This window comes from Bubalus kerabau, chromosome 11 (genome assembly GCF_029407905.1).
Source record: "Bubalus kerabau isolate K-KA32 ecotype Philippines breed swamp buffalo chromosome 11, PCC_UOA_SB_1v2, whole genome shotgun sequence".
Classification (NCBI taxonomy): Eukaryota; Metazoa; Chordata; class Mammalia; order Artiodactyla; family Bovidae; genus Bubalus; species Bubalus kerabau.
Window position 1 is genome coordinate 95,517,034 of NC_073634.1, and position 19,167 is coordinate 95,536,200.

Consider the following 19,167-nt stretch of genomic DNA (forward strand, 5'->3'; position numbering starts at 1 on the left):
CCTCCATCCATGGAATTTTCCAGGCAAGAGTACTGGAGTGGGTTGCCATTTCCATCTCTAGGAGGTCTTCCTGACCCAGAGATTGAACCCAGGTCTCCTGCATTGCAGGCAGATGCTTTACCTTCTGAGCCACTGGGGAAGCCCGTAAACCACGATCTGATTACACATCTCGAAGGTGTGGTGTGAGCATTAGTGCTGATGTTTGCACACCGGAGGTGATCTCAAAACTGCATTCCTACTAAGGATTGTTGTTCCACACATCCGGGGGCTGAGGCAGGGCGGAAGGACCTTGAAGGTCCCAGCCCCGGATTCGCACATCAGTATGTTCTAAAAATAAATATTTTTTTCCACCTCCTCAGCTTGGTCAGCAGACGGAGAGACCCGGCAGACCCCAGAAAAACCTCACCCGAGCCTGTTATTGTGGGCAGCCCCTGTGGATTCCGCTTACGGGGAACAATTTGAGAGGCAAACAAAACATGAAAAGCTACTCAGAATTAACAATGGGCCAGATGGTAATGCTAGTTTGAAGCAATAAAACATGATAAATAGCTTCCTGCTGCTACTCCTGATCAATTTCAATATTTAATAATTCCACTGCCACCCCACCCCCTCATCTGGCCCCCTCCACAGGCTGCTGTGATAACGACCCGCATTCAGCTCACAGAGCAAACACTCCTTCACTTTCTGAAGGTGTCAGCAGAAAGCGGGCGGCTCGACTGTCAGTCTGTCCTCGAGATAATTCAACTGCCTGCTTCTAAGACACTCCATCTCCAGCCTCTCCTGGTTGCCGGGGAAGGCTGGGAGGGAACTCCGACGATGGAGATGCCATGGGAGCAGGCAGTGGGTGTTAGTGTTCCCTGAGTCTTGCTTTTGAATTTAAGAAAGGGAAGTGGTAGGGAGCTGGGTGGTCCTCTTACTCCAGGACCAATTAGCAGGAGGAGGAGGCAATCAGAAGGGGATGACGGCAGCTTGGTCTTAAAGCCTTACCCACTGGCCATGCTTCTGAACCTCAGTCTCCTTCTCTGTATGAAAGAGAGAATCACATCTACTCACAGGAGGAGTCCAGCCTGTGCTGCATGGGTCAAGTGCCGGGCAGCATGCTCTGAATGTGGGAAATGACTGGCAGCAGGAAGCATCATTATCAAACATGAAGCCAATTAGCAAATGATGCCCCAGCACCACTACCCGAGGGAAGGGCTGCTGGTCCTCGTGGTCAGGGAGCTGTGGCCAGGGCAGACGTGGGGTGTGGGGCAGGAACTGGCAGGGAGCACCCAGGGTTCTCCCCAAGTGGAGCCTACAGGCCTTGAGACCCTCTGACACAGGGCATCCTGGAGAGCAGGTGATGCGGGAGCCATTTATGGAGGAGGAAATGGATAGGACGAAGTGAAATGACTTCTCAAGCTTACATCATATGAAGTGGCATCATCAGTTTTAGTCTGGGTCTTCCAACCTGCCCCCCCAAACCCCTCTGATTTCACATCCTTGCTGCCCCACTGCAGGAGAAAACTGCTCCCTGAGACCACCCTCGCTGCCTTTTGTCCCTTTTGCAAGGAGGCAGCCGTGGGCTTGCCATCACCTGACCTGTAGGTTACTAGGCTGTGAAATGCAAGGGGCAATACCTACTGCGCTGGCTCACAGGGACGTTTAATGAGGGAATATGCAGGAAAGCCTGCTGTAACTTTGTGATGAGCTGTACAAATGTCAGGTATGGTTATTATGACTTTTTAGGAAAAAAACCCTCTGGGAGGAAAAAAAATCAGAAATTCATCCACCAAAGGGTGGATTCTTCTTACCGAATCCTTCACTGGCCCCACATCCTCTAGGGCAGTGGTCCCCAATGTTTTTGGCACCTGGGACTGATTTCGTGGAAGACAACTTTTCCATGGATGAAGTGGGGGCTGGTTTCGGGATGATTCAAGGACATAATATTTATGGTGCACTTTATTTCTGTTATTATTACATCAGCTCCACCTCAGATCATCAGGCAATAGGTCCTGGAGGTTGGGGACCCCTGCTCCTAGGGCATTAAGATCAAGCTCTTTGGTGTGATCTTCAAGGCCTGGACAGTGCCTGCAACCCCATCTCTGCCCCTTCTCCCTTCCCTCCTTGCTTCAGACCCTCCAGGCTACTTGGGGTGACCTGAGCCTTTTACCTGTGTCTCTGTCTAGGCCGGGCAACACCCCTGCAGGAGGGGACTGTCCCACTCTGTCCCTCAGCTGATCCCACTCCTCCTTCTACAAGAAGTCTTCCTTGGGTCCCCCCCCCTTGCTAAGAAGCTCTTCTGCTGGGCTTCCTGATAGCCTCTCTGTACTTGCCTCCATCCTAGCATGCAGCACCCTACCTACTGCTGCATTCTCATCTGCCTCCCAACTCTACAGCCCCTCCCTTCTGGGTCAGAACCAAGTGCTGTTCACTCCAGTCTATCAGGGGCCTGGCCCAGCTTATGTCCAAGAACTGTGCACCAAGGAACCAACCAATGAGTAAGTAACTGTTCCCAATATTAATGGAATCAAAGCTTTAGCCAAAGGATTCCAGTGGTGGAATTAAGAATTTGGGCAGGCACAGCCTTGCTAAAGTTACAATACTTTGACCACCTGATGTGAAGAGCCAACTCATTAGGAAAGACCCTGAGGCTGGGAAAGGTTGAAGGCAGGAGGAGAAGGGGTTGACTGAGGATGAGATGGTTGGATGGCATCATCGACTCTGAGGACATGAGTTTGAGCAAACTCTAGGAGATGGTGAAGGGCAGGGAAGCCTGGTGTGCTGCAGTCCATGGGGTCGCAAAGAGTCGGATACGACTGAGCGACTGAACAACAACGGCCTTGGTAGCAGAAGTCAGAACCGTGCTTCTGAATTCAGACTCAGTCCAATCCCCTTAGTCATGTCTAGAGCAGGCGGCGTAACCAAGACTTCCCACGACAGGCCCCCACCCCACCCTATATCCTCTGCCTGCTTTTTGTTTGTAGAAAAACTTTAGTTGCCTAGGTCTTCCCCCAAGTTCCAAAGAGTAAATTTAATCAGAGAAGTGAGAAAGTGCAGAAACAAAGGAAAACAGTCAAGCACGACAAACTAATAATCGTGAAGCCATTAAACAAAGTCAAGGACCTTTAGTTCCTCCTCAGAAGGGCTATAGGTAATATTCTGAGCCATATCCATTGAGCTGTTTTACTGAAACCCCTACCAGGTGAAAAAGTTAACTGCATGCCACCCACAAGCACAGAGACCCCAGACAGGTTGGAACCTGAAGGTTGATGATGTGGACTCCTGATTAGGTCACAGCCAACCAATCAGAAGAATGTCCATGAGCTGATCATGGATGGACCCTGCCACTCTCTCCCTCAACCTGCCTTTAAAAACCTTTCCCTGAAAACCAGTGGGGAGTTCAAGCCTTTTGAGCTGCTTGGACCCCTCACTTGGCCTGCAGTAAACACCGCACTTTCCTTTACCACCACCCTGAGTCAGTAGATTTGGCTTTACTGTGCATGGGCAAACACACCCAAGTTTGGTTTGGTAGCAGTAAGATGATCATCTTCCTCCCCCATCCTGACCCTTAAGAAGGAAGAGAAAAGGTACTGCCCATCCCTGTCTGTCCTCCCGCAGGACATGAGGGAGGCTGATGATGAGGTACCTGAATCCCGCTGGTCCATGGTCATGGAGTTCCACCTCCTCGTGATGTCGATGTAGAGGATGTCCACCGCGGCCATGGACAGGCTGCTGCTGCTGAGCTTGCAGGTCCTGCCCAAGATGGGAGAGGACACGTCACTGCCAGACCCGAGCCGACTTGTCCTGCCTGGCCTCCCTGCCTTTGCTTCGGCTCTGTTCCCCTCCTGGATGCTGCCCCACCCCCACCCCCGCAGCAGGAACTAGCGAAGGGTGAATGGCAGCAAACCCGTTCACTGCCCTTCCAGGTTCCTGTAATGTGGTTCATAAGGGCTCTAAAGGGCTGGGAAGAGGAGGGACTTTAGGATGGCAAGTCTTGAGTTGAATCTGGCTCTGCCACTTAGGAGCAAATGGCCCTGATTAAACTAGTTCCCCTTCTTAAGCCTCAGCCTCCTGACCTGTTAACCAGGCAGTCTTTATTACAGTCACTATGGGCAGGCACGCTGCAAAGAGCATGATTTGGGCATCAGACAGACCAGAATTAAAATCCTGGCCCTGTGGCTTCTTCTAGCTGTGAGACTGTGGACCATTGCTTTGGTGCCTATATTGGCTGGTCTCTTAAATGAAGAGGATAACACCCACTCACACGGCCGTTGTGAAGACGACATGAGGTTGTGCATCCTGGGGCCTGGCACCTGGTTGGGGCCATGACAACTGCTGATTTCCTTCCTCATCCCTCTCTAGTTTCCCTCTTTCTCTGCCAAAGCTAGAACCATCTCAGCCCTGTCGGAGGCTACCTGGGGCTGACCTTTCAGTGAGGGGCCCTGTCCACTCTGGAGAAACGGGGCTCACCAGTCAGAGCATCTGGGTATGAGGATGAGGGGTCTGTTAGAATGGAGGCAGAACTCAGCTGGTCCAGAGGCACCACCCTTTTGAAGCGGGTGGTGCTGGGAGGGGAATCCCCACCCAGGCTGTACTTGCCCTGGGAATCCTGAAAGCTACACCCCAGGGCCAGCTGTCTGTTGGGCTAAACCGTATTCCATGCTGCTATCAACCTTCCAAACATGTCCACGTCCGTCGCCCCAGCTAATGATAAAGTGGTTCTTTGGTTTCCTATTTGTCATCATCTCTTGCGTGAATAGCTCCCTTAGAAACCCGAGAGGCTAGGGGTTGATTGGCAAGCAGGACTTGGGCATTCCAGGGGACCCTCTCCAAACCCATGCACACCCCTGGTGTGACTGGGTGGGTGCCCAGATGAGGATGGTGCTCCTTATATGCCAGGAACCTCCCGGCCTCCCGCCTTTCCATCCCTCTGGCCCGTCTCTTCTTTCTTCTCCGCCTGTATTCCTCAGGCCATCAATTCACATCCTGCTTCCTCCTGAGCTCCGCTCTGTATTTCCATCACAAGTCACCGTGGCAGACTTCAAAGCACATCAGCGCAGTTATTGAGCCCCAGTAACAACATGTCAGTGGACGCAGAGCTTTTCACGTCACCTGTCACCGAGATGGCTATCTCTATTGGGTCCTGCCGGGGACCCGCTCCAGTCCCTCCCAAGGTATTCTGAAAACCCGCACTGTTCATTTCCCAAGCTTAATTAGAAGCAGCTATGGGTTTTCTCTAATTATCATGTCTGTGTTCTCTGGACTACCTGTTCCCCACAGGACAGGCGCTCTGCCTGGCTTACCCTGTGGGTTAATGAAGTATAAAAAGGGAAACAAGACTGACCACTGGTATACAGTTATTTTTTTCCTGACAGGCAGAAAATAGAAGTGTCAAACCTTGAGTAGGAGCTGTAATTTACCAAAGATGATTCTCCATCTATCCCCTTTCCAAGGTAACTTGTTCTCCCTAGCGATACCTGGAAATACAGTTGATCATAACATCTGGACTGGGGCAGGAAAGGGAGGGATCCACGCTGGCTGCAGTTGACATGAAATGCTTGTGAGAGTTCTGATTCTGTAGGCACTTTCTTGGGCACCATCTGTGTGCCAGGCTCTTTCCTGCTCATTAGCTCTCTGGAGCTTTATAACGTTTTATGAGGGAGGTGTTCTTAGACCCATTTCAATGCTGGGTAAACTGAGACTCAAGAGAAGGGACATGACTTGCCCAAGACCACACAGCTGGGATTCACATCTAGGGCTCCCCTGGAGGATAGAGCCGTGGACTTGGGAACTTTGGGAAGAAGTGGGGAAGTGGCCCAGCCCAGAGCTGCAGGAAGAACCAAGATTCCAGAGACGGAGTCTCAAGAAGCCCAGAAAGGCTGGAGCCTCTAGAGAGGCCCTGCTGGGACACTTTGGGATATAAGGCTGGGGGATGGGGTAAGACAACCAGGATCACTAAGTTTTCCTAGGTTTGTCCCCGCAGTCACAAATGGACTCAAGCAGGGAATGTCTTCAAGGGTTAAGACTTTGGAGTGAACTTTTCATCCATCCATTCTCAATACAGAATTTATTTTGCGTCTACTATGTGTAAGTGGTATTCTGGGTCCAGTGAGTGACACAAAGCTTGGATCCAGATGAGTCTTGGATAAGCTCTTGGACGGTAGACGTCATCTCACAGTCTGGGATAAAAACCTGAGGCCTTGGTAGCTCTTGATCATTTGAACCATTTCCCCTTAGGCCCTGGGAGGCAGTTCCTCAAATTACTAATGAGAGGTGGGATGAATTCTTCAGTGGAGGAGAAGTCCAGGAAATACAGTAACATGAGAAGCCAGAAAGATTCCTAAGAAAGGATGGGCTAGAAATGTACATGGTAAAAATAAGCTTTGGAATCAAGTGCACATGAGTTTGAATCTTGACTTTGCTATGTGACCTTAAGCAGGTCATTGATACTCTGCATCTGAATTTCCTTATTTGTATGACGATGTCGTGACTCACTATACAAAGTTATTTTAAGGACTAGCTCAGTGCCTGGCACACATGACGGCTTTCAGCCTTCCTCCATGATGTAGAACCAGTTTCCAGAAAGGATTTTGGGGTTTTTTTGTTTCTCCGTTTCTTTCCAGAATCAGGAGAACATGGGTGCACAGAATGAGAATCACAAATCGTTCAAGTTCATTAGGAGTCTAAGATTAGAAAGATTTGAAATTATCATCCCCATTTCCTCTCAACAACTACTGACATCTCATGGGAAATTTAGAAACCAACTTTTTCCACTCCATAAAATCCTATTTATAGAATTTCTTTTGTGTTCATCCTTCTCTGTGAAAGAAAAGACGCTTATTTTTTTCCTGGAGAGCTTTCTGTAAAGTGAAAGTTAACAAATAATCAGTATATGTTTAAAAAAGAAAAAAATAAACACCATCTAAACACCTTGGCTGGTGGGGATTGGGAAAGGCAACTTTGGTTTATAAGTTATCTATTTTTAAGGGCTATTGATATCCCAGGCATAATGTCTCATGATATTACTGGAAAGAGATCATCACGGGAACAGAGGAAATTTTCAAAGTCACTGAGGAGTTAATGACAGAGGGGGATGCAGGGCCCCCTGACACTTCTGTTCCAGAACATTCTCACACACCCTCCTGCCTCTCAGAGAAGAAACCCGCCCCCCACCCCCCCCACAGCTACACATTAGGAAGCATATTAATATCGCCTTACGAGAAAAGGCAGCGGAAGGAGGAAAAAAAAAGGCAAAAGAGAAAGCAGTTTTCTAATTTAGAAGGTGCCTGGGATTAGAAACCACAGAGAGGGGTGGGGGGTCTCCAGGAAGAGCGGCCGGGCACGAGGCGAACGCTCGAGGTGTGGAGAAGCTGCCTCCATTTTCCAGAAATAAACTCTGGTTTTGGCAAACCGTTTCATCTTCGGGCTGCGGAAATGGAAACCGCAGCCTGTGCCAACTGATGTCAGATTCCGATGGAGGATACGTCTGGGAAACGTGTTCTTAGTGAATTACACAGAAATCTCCGCAAATGAGGAACCCGATGGGAGGAAAATAACAAAAATGCATTTCCCTCGGAGAAAGCTGTCCAACTGAAGGAGCAGATCATTTCCATTTCTCAGAAAAAGAGATGTCTCCACACCTCAGCAATTATCATGAAATTAAAAAAAATAAAAGGTGCTTAATTCACGGTGATACTTGCTACTGTTATGTGCCTCCTGAGGAAATGACACGACAAGCTGGTTAGATAGAGTTAACTCTAGACAAGGGGACGACAGTTCATTATTTCTCATTTCTTGGTGGAAAAGAAAAATAGAATATGGTCAGACTTCCATTAGCATAATTCACTCCTAAAACTGCTGATCTATGCAACACATTATGAGAGATGGTCACTGGAAATAAATTCAATCGGAATGTTTATTATTTCGTTCCCTCCAGTTCTCTTCCAGGAACTTGGAGAGGAAGAGTGGGTAGGACAGATGAAAGCCAAGTTCAACTTCTGCCATTTGTGTGGGAGCTCAGAGAGGAGGGTCTCTAGCCAGCAAATATGTCTCTAGCATGGTGCTCCAGAGAAGGGCACTTGGTTTGATTTAACATATGGCACAAATATTATCAATTCATAATGAAGCGAAATTTAAATCCAAGTGGAAAAGACAGAGAGAATAGTTGTTAGCAAGAGAAAACGCTCGCTGTCAAATTTAGCTGGCAAGACGGAATATATTCAGATACAAATCTGAAAGCAGAGAAGATCACCTTTTATGACAAAGTTGCTGCGGGATGTCTTAGTACATTTTTAAAGGAGAAAGGTATTGACTGTGCTGCGATGTGTTCTTCGTGTCTTCCTTCATCCTTAATTACCTGGGACGTGTGCCGGGGGAAGTGCCGAGGGAGGGGAGAGGAGCTCACTGTCTGGGTCCCTCTGCTCCAGCTGCCTCTTCTCCCCCTGGAAACATCGTCACCTGTCACGGTCACCACAGCTCCCACTAATGGTACTCGGCCACAGATTGGGAAAGATGGCCTCAGGACCTACTGGTTGCTAACATCACGTATTCGAGTTTCTCATGCACTCTTAATTAGAGAGAACAAAGGGATGGAAGAATCATAAAGCCTCTCACACAGAGACCGAGTTCTAGCAGTATCCCTGATATCATCCAGTTCCTGTCTGACTGCCTTTTAAGAACCTTCTTTGCTAGAATGGTTCTCAAATCTTCTCAAGAATTTCCTTTTCCAGATTGTGTATGAGCATAGCAGTCCTCTTAATATATACCTCAGTCTCTCACAGGTCACATACTCGTGGACTTGATGGGCAGTCACGCTTTGGTTGAATCTCAAATAATTTTCTGAATCACCGACATTCTGTATATATATGCATTGAGATTTCATATAAAAATCGGTATTTCTAGCTTCTCTAGAAAAACCAAAAGCCCTAGTGATACTGTTCCCCAACATCCTTTCTTTTTGCCACAGTCCTGCCCTCCCCATCCTTGTAGATCCCACCCGCTGGTGTGTTTATCCTTCCTGCCTGCACCCTCCCCCCACCCATCCTCCAGAGAACTGAGATGAGATTCTTGCAGTCTGTCATCTTTTCAAATCTCCCCTGCTTTCTCACAGCTTAATAGAATTGTATTGACACTAGGAAATAAAAGGAAGCATCTGACTGATGTCCTCTGCTCCTCCTTCCTTCTCCCTTTTTCCTGCCTGGAATTCGACCATAGTGGCTGGATTTTGAGCAGCCATCTTGTAATCATAAGGCAACTCTGAAGCTTGAAGCACACGCTCAGGATGGGCAAGCAGAAAGACAGAAATTGGGGAGTTGATCACATTTCAGAGTCATTAACCAGCCCTAGAAGCCCCACTGCCAAGCTTCCTGTTATATGAGAGAAAATTAGACTCACTTATTTAAACCACCTGTAGATGGGTATCCATTCCTACAAGTCAAATGTATTTCCCAAATGAGTCAGAGAGTATCACGTCAGGTAGTTTTCTCAGGGAAATAACAGTACAGGCCTGTTGACTTTCTTGAAAATTCCCTCTGCCTCATGGAAATAATAACCACAAGACTCCCATTTCACAAACAGCTCCTGCAAACCAGGCAGTGGGCCAGATCCTTCATGATCTAATACATCCATCCCAACCTCATCACAACCCTGCGAGGCAGGAGAGATGATTACCATTTTACAGATGAGGGAACGGAGACTCAGAGAAGACAAGGGATTTGCTCAAAGCCGCACAGCTATTAAGTAATGTGCTAGGCTCTGAAGCCGAACCCCCAAGCCTGTGTTCTTTCCACTGGGTTTTCTTTCCACCTGAAACTAACACAAAGCCCTTCTCAGAATCACTGTGTGAGGATGACTTCAGGTTTATTGAGATGGCAAAAATTCCTGCCGATGCTTCTGCATGGTATCCTATCAGGAGTATCAGAGGGCTAGAGTTAGAATTTATAAAATTCGTTTAGAGAAAAGCACATGGCAAAGTGGTCTAATTATTTGCCTTCATGAATAAAACTATGAAGAGGGTGACTTTGAGTTACTAGATAGAAATATTAAAACCAATGATGAGGGAAACAACAGCAGCATTGAGCACTAGCAGGCACTTTCTCTGAGGTGTATAAACATACAATCCTAGGGCACTGGTAGCTTCATCCCCATTTTCTAGGACCATTGAGGTTCAGAGACCGTCATTAACTTACCCAAAGTCACACAGCTAATAAGTGCTCCTGTACTGCCCTCAAAGTGCCCTAGAGGGTAGAGGCAAGTTAATGAATAATCTGAGGAGGTTAGGCCTGTTTTGTAGGATGTGGCAAAAGCACAGTTTCTTTGTCTTGTGCTTCATGCAGATTTTGTATTATACTTCATAATATAACCACATTATTTTTATGCTAGAACAAATGTATTAAATTATTTATCAACTGAATTATTTAACTTTTCTCTCCTGAAAATGACACTTTGGAAAGATAGGCCTTGCTTCTCTGCTGTGGCTTCATAAACACTCAGGACTCAGCCATGCACCCCTGGGAGAACTTCACCCAGTTTAGGAAGCGCGAGATCTGTCTGAGTCCAAGGGGCAATTATTCATCTCTGGTCTCAGGATCCTGCTCAAGGTAGCACGGAATTGTTTTTTAACCACAAGCACAAGGTTGTGAATGCTGTCACATCTGTAGCATTCATTAATTCGTTCAACGAACAAGAGTGTACTATATGCCAGGCCCAGTGCCAGCTGCTGGGCCAATTCCAACCCAGTGGGGCCCAATCCGGCATCACAGATTCTCCCAGGGGAAGTCTGGGAGCAGGGGCCAGCCAGATGTCGGGCTGGTCTCCCGGCTGCCTGAACCCCAGCCAGAGAAGGCTGGTCTCACTGACCTGATGAAGGTACGGAAGCCTGTTGGTCCCAACTTCATCGTCCCCTTGATTCCCAGGAAGCGGATAAACAGGTTTGCCATTCTGTCCACCAGGCGCAGGTAGTTGAACTGCTTTGCATACTTGGGGAACACCTGCTTGAGGCAGATGGAGGGCAGGTGGGCGTCGGGGTTGGCGTTGCCCTGTGAGGCGCTGGCCAGATCGCTGTGAGGAGGGTTTTCTTTTGAGGCTAACGACTTCCCCAGCAGCTGAGACCTGTAACACACAAGGAGTTAGTGTTAGAACCAACATTTAGAGTGGGTTTGCACACAGAACACTTTCTCTTGTAAATTCTCCTTTCCTTTAGATTTATAGCAATGGCAGGCGGTGGCAGGGAGTATTATTGCTATTCTTTTCTTTAATTAATTAGGCTGTGCTGGGTCTTAGTTGCAACATGTGGGATCTATTTCCCTGACCAGAGATCGAACCTGGGCCCCCTGCCCTGGGAGCCCAGAGTCTTAGCCAATGGACCACCAGGAAAGTCCCTATTATTAGTATTCTTAATGTATAAACCAGAGAATTGACCTCAAAGAAGCGACCTGCCCAAAGAGTCATACCTGTATATACCTATAGTATATATATGATACCTAATTCATGTTAATATATGGCAGAAACCAACCCAATATTGTAATTATCCTTCAATTAAAAATAAATAAAAATTTTTAAAAAGTTAAAAAATAAAAGTGACCTGCCCAATCTCACATGGCTGAGAAGTTGGGCCCAAGACAGAGTCACGGGACAAGAGATGTACACTTCCTCTGTTTTACCATCTTAGTTTCCGAATATGGACAACTTCCTTTCCTGTACTCATGATTCAAGAGAATACTCAATTATGAAGGAGTCTGGGTATGGTTTCAAATCCCTACTTATGGGTAGTAATTGAATAATTAGGAAATATAAAAATCTCATTGAGGGCTGGCAGGAAGCCATAGGCACAGTTCAATGAACAATTTGCAAAGATACATCAGTTACCCAGTTCTAGGAATAGGTACAATTACGTTTTCTGGCTTAACTATTTTCTTATTTGGAACTCGTACAAAAAAAAAAAAATAAAAAAAAGAAATGATTAGAGTGTTGTGATTCCTGTCTGGGTATTTTATCCTGAAATTTTCCTGAGAGTCAAGAAAGTTCACAGCCACTCACACTCAGATATGCTCCTCCAGCTGGAATGTTCTCACCTGTAGACCCAATGATCATCTGTTTACCTTCCAGGATGGCCCGCAGGTACCTCCCACTGACATGGCTATTTCCCCTCGCCCCCAAACCTGCATTCCCCGTCTCCTGGAAGATCACCACCATCTGCCAGTGACTCAAGCGGGAAACATCAGAACAAACACCAACCCCTCCTTCTCCCTCTGCCTTCGCAGCCTCCTGAGTGTTTCCTGGAACCCGGCCCACTGTCCCCACTCCCCTGGCCTTGTCTGTCCTCTCCTGGACTCTGGCAACAGGGCCTCCAGCCTCCATCCTCCACAAGGTATCCGAGGCCACCTTCTAAAAAGACCTGGCCGGGATGCCCACTTCCGACACTGGTCATCTTTGAGGTTCCTGAGGGCCCATGTGATCAAGTCCATAGCCTCCCTCTGGTATGCAAGCCCCTTCCCGGTTTCTTCTCTGCCGTCCTCATTTCTTGTTACTGCCCTGGACACGCTGTACCTTTCAAGGCCTTGACCACTGCTGCCGCCCCAGCCTGCTGCCCTCTGGCCTGGCCTGGAGGCAGAGACTCGCGCTTGCTGGACACCCAGTTCCCTTCCACAGGCAGCGCCCATCTCTGCACCTGCAGCTCCGCTTCCTTCCTTGTCTCCTGTCCTGCCCATAGCTGATGGGGTGAGGGTGGGGGAGGCGTAACCCTTTCTACCTGTGTGTCCATTCCAGAGACAGAACCCTTGTAATGGGGAAGAACAAATCTGACTCCGTATTGCATCTGTTACTTTTACTTTAGCCTTTGTGTTCTATTGTTTTTGCTGCAAGACCATCACTAAAGGGATGTTGCCGATAAGCTTAAATGACACATAACCGTCCGTCTCTGGGAAGGCTGTCTCCCATGGAATGAGTGTCAAGCTTAAATATCTTTATTTAGTTCACAGGAAACCTTCTGACTAGGCCCACCTCTGAATGGCTGCAGGAAGGAAGAAATTAACACATCCTCTCTGGGGTCTGACTGGAACCAGGACTTTAGCCACTCCCCTTTTAGTATTAAAGGAAGCCTGAATTCCAACTCAGGGAAGATGGCTCTTTGTGATGCCGATCCACCATCTTCTCGGTCTGCTGATTTTTTGAATAAAGTCACTATTCCTTGCCCCAACAACTTGTCTCTCTATTTATTGGCCTGTCGTGTGGTGAGCAGTACGAGCTTGGACTCAGTAACACCCTGAGCACGGTGTACACAGCCAATAAATACTGTCCAACTGGCTAAGAGATCCAGGAAAAAAAGAGCCGCATCCCACGGCACTGAGATCAATACCAAGGCCATTTTCTACTCTTCTTTATTAAATGGCCTCGTTCTCAGAGCTCCCACTTCCAAGCATGCCATCAGTCACCAAGTCAGGCTATCTTAGTATCTTCGTACCTGCTTTCTGACTCAGCCTTTGAAGTCTTCCTCGGCCCTGGCTGCCTGGCACATTTCTGCTCCACTTTCGGAACCAGCTCATCTGTTCCCTTGACCACACTGAAGATCATCTTTCAGGTCTACTCCAGGTCCCTTGGACGTCTGCATTTCTCGAGTCAAATGCACTGTATTTGCTCACGTGCCAATCCCTCTTGCTATTTTGTGAGCTCATTGAAGGCAAAGGACCACACCTTATTCAACCCTATTTCTATAGGACTCGATACATATTAGGTGCTTGGGAAATGTTTCACTGAATTCATTGCATTGGGAAAGTGTGCTTTTAATAGCAAGTGAAAGTGTTAGTCACTCAGTCATGTCCGACCCTTTGCGATTCCATGGACTCTAGCCTGCCAGGCTCTTCTGTCCATGGAATTCTCCAGGCAAGAATACTGGAGTGGGTTGCCATTCCATTGTCCAGGGGATCTTCCTGACCCAGGGACTGAACCCGGATCTCCTGCATTGGAGGCAGATTCTTTACCATCCGAGCCACCTTTAATAGCAAGGTAAGCGTCAAATAAAATATCAAGCTCATGATGCTTTGTATCTACCCCATAGGCTTGTTTAAATAGGAAAGCAGTTCGATAGAGGAACAGTGTACTTGACTACTCTGCCAAAATGGACTTTTGTTTATGCTGGTTCAAGGAGCCCAAGTCTGAAAGAGAACCCCCTGGTGTGAATAAAGGGTCTGTAAGCTATGGTTCCTTCAAAGTGGGTCTCAAAGCCAGGACAGGCAGAACCAGAGCAGCTCAAAACCCCTTCTAAAGTTCAACGGTGTGGATGGTTCAAGGAAACAAACGCACCCTCCTACAAAGGGGAGGGACCTGACTCCACCAGAGAGCACTTGCTCCCGGGGGGAGTGGGATGGGATGGGGGTGGGGGGTGCAATTTCCCTTCAGCTAAACTGGTTTTTATCATCACCTCCTTGAATTTAAGACTGTAAATAAAAGTCAGGTGGTTACTCTTCAGATGAAATAAAATGTTTTCACATTAACGTTATAAGAAGAAAGATGAGAACAAAAAGCAGCCGCGTTACCGGAAATGAGCTCTTAAATTCCTGGATAAGTGGCAATCACTGACTTTATAAGCACTCATTAAGTTTTTGTTAAAGGAGATTTTGTTGAAGGAAATGTACGGTTTGAATGCACTCCATGACAAAGAAAACGGGCTGAGAACTCTTCAATCAACAGAACTGTCCCACTTTGAGGATCTCATTTGCTCTTCTCGAAACATGTGCAGTCCGAAGTGGTTTCTATACCCCTGGTTCCAGATGGAGAAACTGAGGCCCAGTAGGGTGAAGGGGCTCTTTGCCCTGGCTGAACTGGAATTACACTTCAGTTCTCCTGACCAGGGCACTTCCCACTTTGCTGCCCTGTTTTTCCAAAGCACATCCTGGTTCACACTGAGGGTTACAAAACCCAGAGGACTGTTATTTATTTTTTTGTTTTTAAGTAGTTTTTTTTTTAATTATAATAATCATTATGTTCTTTGTAGCCATGTTGAAAACTGTATAAAGGGATAAAAGGAATCAGAATCATTTGCAATCCCACAGTTCAGGGATAAACACTAATGTTTTAATTTTTTAATCTGTATTTATAAGTTAGGATCACACCATGGGTAGTTTAAATCCTTTTTCTTACACTTTACCATTATATCATGTTTTCCTGTGGCCTTAAGCGTGTTTTCATGAGCATAACCTCTCATGGACATAAGCATGTGCTAAGTTGCTTCAGTCATGTCTGACTCTGTGGGACCCCATGAACTATAGCCCACCACGCTCCTCTGTCCATGGGGATTCTCCAGGCAAGAATACTGGAGTGGGTTGGCATGCCCTCCTCCAGGGGATCTTCCCAACTCAGGGATGGAACCTGAGTCTCTTATGTCTCTTGCATTGGCAGGCAGGTTCTTTACCACTAGCGCCACCTGGGAAGCCCATGTAATATTCCATATTATGTCTGAACCAGAATTTAATTGGCCATTCCCCCCTCAGTCAGATATTATCTACATGGCTTGTCTTTGCTCAATAAGAGTCTGGTGACATACGTCCCCTAAGCCACGTGATCCCTCCCAGAAACATTATACATTATAGCTAGAAACAGCTTTGAGATCACTCTGTCCAATGATGTCATCTATTTTGTTGTGGTCTAACGCACATAACATAAAATTCACCATTTTATTTTTAAATTTTTCTTGCTCTATCTCAAGACATGCTGGCTCTTATTTCCCAACCCAGGAATCAAAACTGCACCCCCATGCCTTGAAAGCATGGAATCTTAACCACTGGACTACCAGGGAAGTCCTCAGATTCACTATTTTAAAGCACACAAGGCACAGAGTTATGCAAACCAACACCTCTATCTAGTTCCAGAGTGTTTTCACAACGACATCATTTTAGAGAAAAAAAAATGAGTCCCAGGTAGACAGGACAGTAGCACTGGTAGGTCATCTGACTGCCAGACCATTCATCTGGGGTGGTGGCCGGAGCTTGGGTTGCCTGCTGAGGGGGACCCCACCACCTCCAGGGCCCCTCTCAGGCTGGGATGGTTTCCCGGACTGCATGTCAGAGGCTGTCTCCCTCCAGTTTCTGCAGCCGGCCTCCCATCCCACCTCCAGAGCTGCCCAGAAGGAGTCTGCTTTCTCCGTGACAGCCTCTCACATTTCCTTCAAGGGTTGCTGCACTTACTGGGTGATTACTATTGCCCTTCCTTCCTGAATCGCAATTAATAACCTCAAGATGAAAAGGGCCCTCAAAGCCACAGATATTTTCATGAACTTGAAACCACAAATTCAGGCGGAAAGGGTTTTACTCAACTGGAAGAAGGCAGTAAAGATACAACTGATACAGAAGAAGAACTAAAACACAGAGAAATGGTATTTTGCTCCACATAATTCCAATTATCACATGGAGATCCAAGGTATCACAAGTACTGTAAAATCCTGTTTTTAGTTAATAGCATTTTAATGGAAAAGTCAGACTTATGAAATAGAAGTGACTGGTAAAGAAAATATAAATCAAGCTTACTAGTCCTTTGGGGCATTTAAAAACAATTGAATTTGGTGTATCTTTGATTCATTAAAATAGGGGAAAGAATCCTTCGAATGTTTTATCTATTTTGGTTTTTCAAATAAAATGGAGTTTTGCTTTATCAAAACTCCTGTGAAAAACCCCCTACCACCATTCTGTCTGAAAAGAAAATCACTAGTATTTATCGGAGACCCACTCCTGGGGCTTCCCAGGTGGCACTAGTGGTAAAGAATCTGCCTGCCAATGCAAGAGACGCAGGTTCAGTCCCTGGGTTGGGAAGATACCCTGGAGGAGGAAATGGCAACCCACTCCAGTATCTTCCCTAGGAAATTCCATGGACAGAGAAGTCTGGCGGGCTACAGTCCACAGGATCGCAAAGTCGGATATGATTGAGCGACTGAACACACTGCACACACTCGATGTCAAGCAGCTTACTTGATATATTGATTTCATTGGTTTCTCAAGACAATTCTACAAGGTAGGTAGAAATTAGTCCCATTTTACAGATTAGGAACCTGAGGCCCAAAGAAACTTGATACTGCCCAGTCTTTCCCAATTCCGTAAATCAATAAGGGAATCAGAATTTGTCCTCAAGGACTTCCCCTGAAATCCAGTGGATAAGACTCTGCCTTCCAATGCAGGATGTGTTGGTTCAATCCCTGGTTGGGGAACTAAGATCTGACAGGCCATGCAGTGTGGCCAAATAAATAAACACAACTCTTTGGAAAAAAAAAAAAAGATTTTGTACTCAGGATTATCTCAGTACACATCTGAGGCTTTGCTCACTACATAACTCTTGTGATAATTTGATTTAAATCAAACCAAAGACTTTTCTTTGTTGGCAAAGTAACGTCTCTGCTTTTCAATATGCTATCTAGGTTGGTCATAACTTTTTTTGCAAGGAGTAAGCAGCTTTTAATTTCATGGCTGCAGTCACCATCTGCACTGATTTTGGAGCCCAAAAAAATAAACTCTGCCACTGTTTCCACTGTTTCCCCATCTATTTCCCAGATGCCATGATCTTCGTTTTCTGAATGTTGAGTTTTAAGCCAACTTTTTCACTCTCCTCTTTCACCTTCATCAAGAGGCTTTTCAGCCCTGGGATTTCCTTGGAAGGAATGATGCTAAAGCTGAAACTCCAGTACTTTGGCCACCTCATGCGAAGAGTTGACTCATTGGAAAAGACTCTGATGCTGGGAGGGATTGGGGGCAGGAGGAGAAGGGAACAACAGAGGATGAGATGGCTGGATGGCATCACTGACTGGATGGACGTGAGTCTGAGTGAACTCCAGGAGTTGGTGATGGACAGGGAGGCCTGGCGTGCTGCAATTCATGGGGTCGCAAAGAGTCGGACACGACTGATCAACTGAACTGAACTAAAAGACCTTTTCTTCTGATGTTTAAACAATATATATATATTTTTTCTTGTAAATTAACAAAATAGGAAGGTAAATAATGAAAGAGCTAGTTTCACAGAAGATGCTTGAGTGCTCTCAGAGAAATAATTCCCTTTTTTTTTTTTTAGTGAAGCATCTCTTTAATCATTTACTCATTTATGAACCACTTCCCTAGCTCTTGTCTGTCCCATTGGCCTGGGTTACACAGGTAAGGTTGACACAGTCCACCTTGCTACCCAGAAGCATGTGACCCAGAGTGGGAAGACTAGACCCATCCACAAACAATGTCTGAGCCAGGTGAGAGTGGCTAGGTGAGCATCCAGAGATGGGACCCGGAACATATGGAAGGAGGTCAGTTTAGGGGTCTTAGTCATATACCTATTAAAAAGCAGAGATATTACTTTGCCAACAAAGGTCCATCTAGTCAAGGCTATGGTTTTTTCAGTGGTCATGTATGGATGTGAGAGTTGGACTGTGAAGAAAGCTGAGCGCCAAAGAATTGATACTTTTGAACTGTGGTGTTGGAGAAGACTCTTGAGAGTCCCTTGGACTGCAAGGAGATCCAACCAGTCCATCCTAAAGGAGACCAGTCCTGGGTGTTTATGGGAAGAACTGATGCTGAAGCTGAAACTCCAATACTTTGGCCACTTGATGTGAAGAGCTGACTCATTGGAAAAGACCCTGATGCTGGGAGGGATTGGGGGCAGGAGGAGAAGGGGACGACAGAGGATGAGATGGTTGGATGGCATCACCGACTCGATGGACATGAGTTTGGGTAAACTCCGGGAGTTGGTGATAGAGAGGGAGGCCTGGCGTGCTGCGATTCATGGGGTTGCAAAGAATCAGACACAACTGAGCGACTGAACTGAACTGAACTGAGTCATATGCATGAAAGGGAGCAGGTCTTTATAGGATCTCACATGTTAAGACTATCAAGCTTGGACTTGGCAGTGTAGGAGATGACAAGGTTGTGGTGGATTTGGGGGAGAAGAGTGGCAAAATTAGAAGTTCAGAGAAGAGGAATGAGTCTGCCAGAGATATGTATGCTGAATCAAGGGGGCAGGGGGTTGATGATGTAAGGAAGACATCAGAACATTCAGGGTCAGTGATTCTGAAAGCATGGTCCCCCGACCAGCAGCATCGGCATCACCTAAGACCTTGTTAGAAATGCACGTGCTTGCCCCCGCCCCAGACCTATGGCCTCAGAAACTGTCTCAGCAAACCCTGTGGGTGAGTGTAATGAGGAGTGAAGTCTAAGAATCACTGGT

The 19,167-nt window shown here is 46.7% G+C and overlaps 1 protein-coding gene and 1 long non-coding RNA gene across 6 annotated transcripts in view; one reads left to right on the forward strand and one right to left on the reverse strand.

The window, feature by feature from the left end:
- Positions 1-19,167, reverse strand: part of TTLL11 (tubulin tyrosine ligase like 11) — a 262,192-nt gene that overhangs the window by 32,689 nt on the left and 210,336 nt on the right. The window contains exons 1-3 of one of the 2 annotated variants that reach the window (XM_055541045.1): positions 12,529-13,909; positions 10,840-11,091; positions 3,629-3,735 (exon numbers count right to left, since the gene is read on the reverse strand). In XM_055541045.1, coding sequence (XP_055397020.1) covers positions 3,629-3,735; positions 10,840-11,091; positions 12,529-12,689 — 520 coding nt within the window. In that variant the 5' untranslated portion in view covers positions 12,690-13,909. Of the gene's footprint in view, positions 1-3,628; positions 3,736-10,839; positions 11,092-12,528; positions 13,910-19,167 lie in introns of those variants that run through there. The other variant, XM_055541044.1, reaches the window with a different exon arrangement.
- On the forward strand, positions 10,566-13,180 carry LOC129623500 (uncharacterized). 4 transcript variants are annotated; one of them, XR_008700567.1, is made up of 3 exons: positions 10,566-10,580; positions 12,243-12,458; positions 12,953-13,180. It is a non-coding gene; the product is annotated as an uncharacterized LOC129623500 (long non-coding RNA). The 4 variants fall into 4 exon arrangements; XR_008700566.1 differs by lacking the exon at positions 10,566-10,580 and adding an exon at positions 10,834-10,848; XR_008700565.1 differs by lacking the exon at positions 10,566-10,580 and adding an exon at positions 11,986-12,099.